The following is a 7,684-nucleotide window of genomic DNA, read 5'->3' on the forward strand; positions in this document are numbered from 1 at the left end:
GAGAGAGAGAGAGAGAGAGAGAGAGACGAAACCAAGGGGAGAGGGAGGAGAGGCGGATCGCGTTAGAAGGCGGAGGACCAACACAGCAGGAAGCCACAGGGCACAGGGCGCCGGCGGCAAGGCAATAGACCCAGACAAGTGGCGCGCACCCCTTGCAAAGTTCGTAATTCAGCGAGCCATCGGTCTGGAAGATGGCCGGGCCCAGCTGGGCCTGGCTCGTCTCGAAGTGGTACACCCGATGCAGGTCACGGACGATCTTCACCCGCGAGGCATTGGGATCCGGCCCAAGGGGCATGTCTACAAAGCTGGCCAACGGCGGCAAGAGGGCCGGGTCGACACCCGGAGGCAGGTTGCTCCCGGGGGCGCCCGGAGCAGGGGCCCCCGCGGCTGTGGTGGCCGCTGTCGGGGCCCCGGCAGCACGCGACGAACTGCCCCGCCGCTCCAGCGAGGCAGCCAACGACTCGGCCGGGGTCTGCCGAGCAGTGGCCCACCACTCGAAGAGGACCGGCAGCGGCTCATTCGGGAAGCGAGCCCGCCAAACGGACGACTCCAGTGCCGAGGAGTCCAGCTCCGAGGGGGGAAGGGCACCGGTGGCAGGCAGCCCCGCGGTGGCGGTCGCCGGCTGGAAGAAACAGCCCGTTCGGCCGCACACCTCGCCATAGCACCCGAAGCAGGATGTGTTGGGCCCCGCCGACCCCAGGGGGAAGCCATACGGATTGGACCCGAGCGGCACGGCGTTGAAGCTCATGGCCAGGATGGGACCGGCATTGGCGCGCACGGCATCCGACAGCGAAACCACCGAGGTGGAGAGCGGCGCGCTGGCCACCAGCCCCGAGGCAGACCCGGCCACCAAGCTGCCGGCCGGCACCGAGTCACTGAGCATCAGGCTGCTGCTGGCACCGGAGCTGGCAGCCTGGGCTCCGGGGGTCGGTGACGGGGGGGCCGGCATGGTGTCATAGTCGGAGTGGACATCACCCGGACCCGAGGAGGAGGAGGAGGAGGAGGAGCATGCCGCCGCAGCACCAGCAGCAGCAGCAGCCCCATGACGCATGGACAAGGCCAGGGGCGGCGGCGACGTGGCCATCGGAGACTGCTGTCCGGTGGCCGCGGCCGCGGCCGCGGCCGCGGCAGTGGCGGCCCCCGCGGCATCAACAGCCAGTGGCTTCCGAGAGGGAGGGGGCGCGGTGGTGCTGGCGGCACTTCCGCCACCGGGCAGCGCAACGGACGAGGAGGATGCGGCCGCCAGATGGTCCTCGAGGCTGACTTCCGGAGGCCGAGTGCTTTCGGACACCAGCATCGAGGAGGTCCGAGAGAGGGGATAATCCCGCAAGCGGACATTGTGGAAGATGAAGAGCTCATGACAATGGGTGATGAGCAGCTCACACAGGCGCAGCGAGAAGGAAGCTGCAATCTGATTGCGCTTGAGGCGCTCCTCCACCGAGCCGGACGAAGCGGACTCCAGCGACCGGACGAAGTTCGGCGCAAAGACCACCGCCAGATTCCGCGGATGCATCAGATTGCCGGCCGGACCATCCGCATGCAGGGACACCTTGCGCAGGAAGAGCAGCAGGGCATTCAGCAGATCGCGGTTGGTCGGCGGGAGCAAGGACAAGAGAAGCTGCAGGGCGCTGAAGCGCCGGCGCGCGTCGGTGAGACCTGGAGAGGCGGTGCAGCCGCCGGGAGAGATCCCGACAGAAGGGAAGCCAGCGGGAGAGGGAGCCGGATGAGTGTGGGCAAGTGAAGGGGATGACGCCGGCGGAAGGGGCGCAAGAAACGAGGACAAGGAGCAGGAACAGGAGGCAGCGATGCATGAAGCCGGCAGACGCACACATGGCCTGGACAAAGAGCCCCTGTAGCCGGGGAGTGAGGATTGGGTCGGGCAACTCGCGGATGTACCGCTTCAGGACGGCGGCCACGTCATGCACCTGGAAGCCACCGGCCGTGAAGTCCACCGGCGCCTGGGGGCGCGCGGCGAAAAGCTCAGCCAACTGGTTGGACCGGCGCTGATTGCCGGCCTCACGGAAAAGGCCCCTCGTATGCAGGCCATTCTTCTCCAGGAAGGACAGGCACTGCTCCATCAGGAAGGGAACCCGGAAGTTGGACCCACTCTCCAGGAAATACCAGGCCGGGCACTCGCGGGTATAGGCCTCAAGACAGATGCCGATGGCGCCGTAGCCACCGCCATGGCCACCGCTGCTGGAGGCCCCGTGGCCACCGGCCGCCGGTGGCGACCGGGCCTCATGGATGGAGGGAGACCCGCCGGCCGAAGGCCCAGCTGAGGGGGCCCCCCTTATGGCGCCAGGCCCCGAGCTGGAAGAGCCATGGCTGCTGCCACCACTGCCGCCGCCGCCGCTGCCGCCGCCGCTGCCGCCGCCGCCACCGGAGGAGGAGGACGAGGACGAGGAGGAGGAGGAGGAGGAGGAGGACCCGCTGACCGAGTCACCGTGCTTGTAGAACTTCGGGTGCGAGCCATGGCCACCGCCGCTGCCACTGCTGCCCCCAGGATGGGAGACAGAAGGGGGAGCCGCCGTGGGCCCGGCCATGGAGGGGGCTGCTGCCTTGGGCGGGGGCACAGGGCCAGGCTCCGAGCCAGTCGACGCTGCCCCGGAGGAGGGCTCGCCCGTGTCCGAGGTGGCTCCGGCGGCGGCGGCGGCCGAGGCCGCCACCGGTGCCGCCGAGGCGATCTGCGACACAAGCTCCGAGTCGGCCCCCTGCAGCTCGGACAGGGTAAGAGCCCCGGCTGAGGCGGCTCCCGGCGGCCCGGTACCGGGAATCAGGCATGCCCGAACGACGGCCGCCTCGCCGAGCAACTCCACAATCCGACACTCGGCCAGGCGATTGTAAACCTCCTTTTGCTGTGGCCCAGGGCGAGAGAATGACCGAATGGATGGGGCAGCAAAGGGGGGGGGGGAGGAAGGGAGGAAGCGATCAAACGTGTGAGCACACGGACAGGAAAGCCAGTGAGGGGGTGGTGATCCATACACCGGGTGGTATGGGGAGGGGGAGGGGGAGGGGGGGGGAGAGAGAGAGAGAGAGAGGGCAGTAGAGCAGAACAGAGGGACAAAGAGAGGCAACAAGGGGAGCAGCAGGGCGGCGATGCCTTGGTGGGCAGACGTACCCGGCGGTTCAGTCGGACAAGCAAGTTGTTGCCCATGCCACGGTACACGGAGTTGTATGTCTCCATGGGGATGACGGCACCGAAGTCCGAGAAGAGATTGGCCGCGGCCAGGGAGCTCTCCACCAGGGACCCGGCCCCGGGGCCGGAGAAGGCCGCCGGGGGCGAGGAGGGAGGCATGGATCGCGGCATGGAGGAGCTCAGGGCCGCGCTCAAACTGGAGCAAGAGGTACTGGAGGAGATGGACCCGGCACCGGAGGCGGACGAAGCCGCGGACATGGAGCTGAAGCCGCTGTGCACGGAGCTGGCCGATGAGGTGGACCGAACCATGGCATTGCTGGCGACCGAGCCGGAGTACTGGCTTGACAGGCCGGGCGTGGAATGGATGCCACCAATGGTGCCATCGCTGGCCGTCGACGAGGACAGATGGCCATCCTCACTGTCGGAAGTGGTGGCAATGAGCTCCGAGGAGTCGGTCGTGTCGGACCCGATGTCCGGATCCATGGCCTGGAAGGAGCGGAACTCCGCACTGCGGGCTTGCTCATTGTCGGTGAATGTGTGGGGCGTGTGGAACCACAGGATGAGGGTACGCCCATCGCCGTCGACCAGCGAGCTATCCTTGGTGGGCTTCATGATGCGCACATAGGGCAGGGGGATCTGTGTTTGCGGCGAAAGAGGAGAGAGGATGCCGGGGAGAAGGGCGAGGGGATCCCAGTGAGTCAAGGATGAATGGGTGCGAGCATTAGGGGGGGCCGGGGGGCGGGCGCGGAGCCAGGGCGCGGAGCCAGAGCGCGGGCGTACCTTGTGCTGGGGCCGCGCGCGCAGGCCAGGGTCCATGTACAGCACCGGCCGGGTGTCGAGATAGCGCGAGAGGGCCTGAAAGACCTCGAAGCGGAAGAGGGCCTGCCGCTCGGCCTGCAGGCGGTCCCGGCGGGTGGAATCCAACAGGGCAATGGCCTTGCGCTTGGAAAGGGCATCGGCAATCGCGTCGGTATAGCGCTTCTGGAGCAGCTCCGTGGCGTTGGCCGTGGCGGCCGCCGAGCGGGAGGCCTGTGCCGCGCGTCGGCGGCTGGAGATCGGAGCGGCGGTTTCCTGGGTGGCAACCACTGTGTATGTGTTTGCAGGGCCACGTGTCAGGCGGGAGGCATAAAGATAGACATATATGCATACGTGCACAGAAGCAAGGCGAGGAAGGGGAGGGCGGGGCGGGTGGGCAAACAGAGGCATGCGCACGTTGCTTGATGAGGTCGAGTGGCGACACGCCGTCGATGTTTGGCCGGTTGAGGTACGACCCCTCCAGGACCAGCAGACCAACAATGTCCGGGCTCTAGGGAAAAGGTAGAGAGAGAGAGAGAGAGGGAGAAAGAGAGGAGGAGAAGGAGGCGCACAACCGGATGGCACATCATAGGGTCAGTGCGAGCACGCGGGGTCGGATAAGAGCGAGAGCGAGAGAGAGAGAGAGAGAGAGAGAGAGAGAGAGAGAGAGAAGGCGAGGGGAATAGGAGGGTCGGACCTTGCCATGACTGATGGCCAGGTGGATGGGCAGGTTACGGCCGGCGTCCTGGGCATTGACCGGCGCGTGGCATCGCAGGAGCAAGCGACAAATGTCGAGACGCCCACTCTGCGCGGCCAAATGCAGGGGCGTCTTGCCTGTTGGGTTGGACGCCGCGCGCGCGCGGAGGAGATGGAGATAATCACAGGAGGGGAGGAGCGAAGGCAAATGCAGGAGCGACATGGGTAAGCGGGAGCGCGGCGAGAAAGGGAAGGCACGCGGTGGCACGCACCGTCATAGCGGGGGGCGCTCGGGTCGGCGTGGGCCATCAGCAGCAGCATCACCACCCAATGGTGGCCCCGCTCGCACGCCTTTTCGACATGGCGCAGAAGCCAGAAGAGGAATGACAGGGAACGCATGTGAGTTGGAGATCGTCGGATGCAAGGGGAAAGGCGCCAAAAAGGAAGGAATCCCCATGGGGCACACGCACAACATGGAGGGCTGACGATTGGGACTCGGTGTCGAGAGTGTCAACCCGCCGGCCGGTGCGCACGATCTCCAGCAGGAGGGCTGAGAGGTTGCCATCGGCGGCATGTTGGTGCATCTTTCACAAGCGGCCGGGGTGGGAAGAGGCTCCACTGGGGGGCGCCCCGAGGGGGGGGGGGGGAAGGGGGGCGGGGAGAACGGGACTGCGAGCGGGCTGGGAATGCCAACAGGGGTGGTTCTGTGGTGGATGCTGGATGGAAGAGGACGCTCCGGGAGTCCGGCGACAGAGATCCGGACTTGACGACGATAGGGGGACGGGGGAGGGAGGGGCGGGGGAGGGAACCTCTGCGCGGAGGCGATCAAGGGAAAGGGCAGGCCGTGATCCCGGGAGAGTACACGAGAAGGGAGGCCGGGAGGCACAATGGGACAGTTAGAAGAGGCTGGCCAAGGGGAGACGAGGCCCATGAGGGAAAAGAAAGTTCATATGCGTGTGGACGTACACGTGCGCGTGGCGATGCTGGGACGAAGCACGAAGGGCAGGGGCCCGAAGGAGGGGAGGAGAGAAGCAGATGCCACAAGGGCAAGAGGGGGGAGAGAAAAGGAAGAAGAGGAAGAAGAAGAAGAAGGGGCGACGAGGCGAGGGGGGAGGGGAGGCGGGGGAAGGGGGGCTCGGCGCGAGAAGGGGGGTGCTAACCGCGTGGGGAGGCGGAGCGCCGGTCGCGATGGCCGCACTTCACGGGGAGGGGAATTCCACCAGGCCCAGGCCCAGGCCCAGGCCGAGTGTCCTCGTGTCCGCCGCACAACCACCGAGCGCAAGTGGGGGGGATCTACCGCCGGTGGGAGGCGAAGCCGCCGGGATCGAGCCCCGAGCCTCGCTCCCAAACCCGCCCGTCCCCTTCCCAGCAGTGAATGACACATGTGAGGGCGTTCGGCCCGGGGGGGGCGAGGGGCGCCTTGGCCAGTGTGCTTCCCTGCCCAGCGCCCCTCCCCCCCCCCCCCCCCCCCCCCCCCCGGGGGGGCAGGGGAGGGCTTGCCTGGCCGGGGTCGGGACGTGCTCGGAGGTCCGGGCAGAAGCCCGAATGTGGCCGCAAGGGACGAGAACAAAAAAAAAAAAGGGCCGAAGCACATGGGGCGTGGGAGGGGAGGAGGGGGCGGGGGAAGCCGCCATTGCTTGGTCGGGGAGCCGGGCATCTCCCCGGCGCTCGCGCGGCGTCGCCGGCCGGCGCTCGTTGGGCACGAGGCGGCTCGCTGGCGGGTTAAACAAGAGCCCCCGCGGCCGAGATTGCGTCCCCGGGGCAGGCGGCGTCGGAACGGGCGCTCCCCCATCGGCCCGTCCGTCCGTCCGTCCGCGCGCGCGCGCGGCGCCATGGGTCGTCGGCGACGAATCTAGCAGGGAGCCCTGGGGGGGGTGGGCGCATGTTGGCCGGCAAGTGCGCTCGCTCCCTTCCTCCCAAGAAGGGGCCGTGTATGTGGACGGTCCGGTCCCCCTTCCTCGCCCCCCGGCCCCTGGCCGGCTTTCCCCCGGTCCCGGGGTGGTTGCCGTCGTCGCCACGAGCCGCCTCGGTGCAAGGTGTGGCCCGATCCGCCGACCGCCGGGCCCAGCCGACATTCGGGCGCCGCGAGTGTCGGACCAGGCGACGAGCACGGATCAAGCGGCATCCATGCGCCGGCTCGGGGCCCTGTTGCCGCGCCCCCCGTTCGCCCCGCCCCTGCTGGGCACAGCCGCTCCCGAGGCCGGGGCAAATGTGTGTGCCCAGCCTCAAGCATGCTCCTGGCCGCATGCGTCAAACATCTGCCCCCGATCAACAAAGTGCCGGCGAGCATGCGGCCGGGGCTACGAGCACCGAGACGCAGGGGGCGGGGGGGGGGGGGGGGAGAAGCCCGGGCCACAGTTTGCCCCTCCTTGCGGCCGGGCGCGCCAGGCGCAAAGGCACACCGGCACGCCTGCACGCGGAGCCGCCCCCCCTCCGGAGGACAGGGAGAAGACAAGCACAGAGAGGTCCGGGGGGGGGGGGCCGGGGCGGGGGAATGGCCTAAGCGACACGGCGACCCTTGGTGCGCGCATGCACGCGCAGACGCGAGGGGCTCCCCGGCAGACCCCCCCCCCCCGGTGCCCCCGGCCGCCCACCCGGCCGCCCGCCCAGAGGCACGCACCGGCACCGAGGCCTCGCGGAGGATGATTAAGTGCCCCTGCCGAGGCCGGTCGAGCCCCGGGCCGGCCCTGCTCAACGGCGCGCCTCATCCCACACCGAGACGGCGGGCGGGGGAACTCGTGCGGCGCAGGGGGCGCCCCCCCCCCCCCCCCGGGAATGCTTGTGCCAAGGCTGCCGCGCCCCAGGGCAAGAATGCCACGTTCCCCCGCCCCTCCGGGGAAGGGGCGGGCGGAGCCCCTCTTGCCTCCGCCGAAGAGACAAGGCGGGAGACAGCCACAGAGAGGACCGGGAGAGGCAGGGCAAACACGGGGGTGTGCGGGCGGCCGCGCGGTCCGGCCTCTAGCCGGGGGCGGGGAGGGCCAGGCAGAGGCGGCAACTTTCTCCCCCGAGCCAAGCTGCCACCACGAGGAAGCAGTCCCGTCCCCCCCCCCCCCCCCC

General features: G+C 68.7%; 1 protein-coding gene across 1 annotated transcript in view; it reads right to left on the reverse strand.

The window, feature by feature from the left end:
- The window catches only part of H696_00376 (hypothetical protein), a 6,801-nt gene extending 1,532 nt beyond the window's left edge, over positions 1-5,269 (reverse strand). Inside the window, exons 1-8 of the mRNA XM_009494223.1 lie at positions 5,098-5,269; positions 4,900-4,978; positions 4,629-4,765; positions 4,349-4,442; positions 3,917-4,221; positions 3,119-3,772; positions 1,829-2,855; positions 150-1,656 (exon numbers count right to left, since the gene is read on the reverse strand). Of these exons, the coding sequence (XP_009492498.1) occupies positions 150-1,656; positions 1,829-2,855; positions 3,119-3,772; positions 3,917-4,221; positions 4,349-4,442; positions 4,629-4,765; positions 4,900-4,978; positions 5,098-5,211 (3,917 nt within the window). The 5' untranslated portion in view covers positions 5,212-5,269. The remainder of the gene's footprint in view (positions 1-149; positions 1,657-1,828; positions 2,856-3,118; positions 3,773-3,916; positions 4,222-4,348; positions 4,443-4,628; positions 4,766-4,899; positions 4,979-5,097) is intronic.
- Positions 5,270-7,684: the final 2,415 nt, after the last annotated feature.

This window comes from Fonticula alba (assembly GCF_000388065.1).
Source record: "Fonticula alba strain ATCC 38817 unplaced genomic scaffold supercont2.1, whole genome shotgun sequence".
In the NCBI taxonomy this organism is placed as follows: Eukaryota; order Rotosphaerida; family Fonticulaceae; genus Fonticula; species Fonticula alba.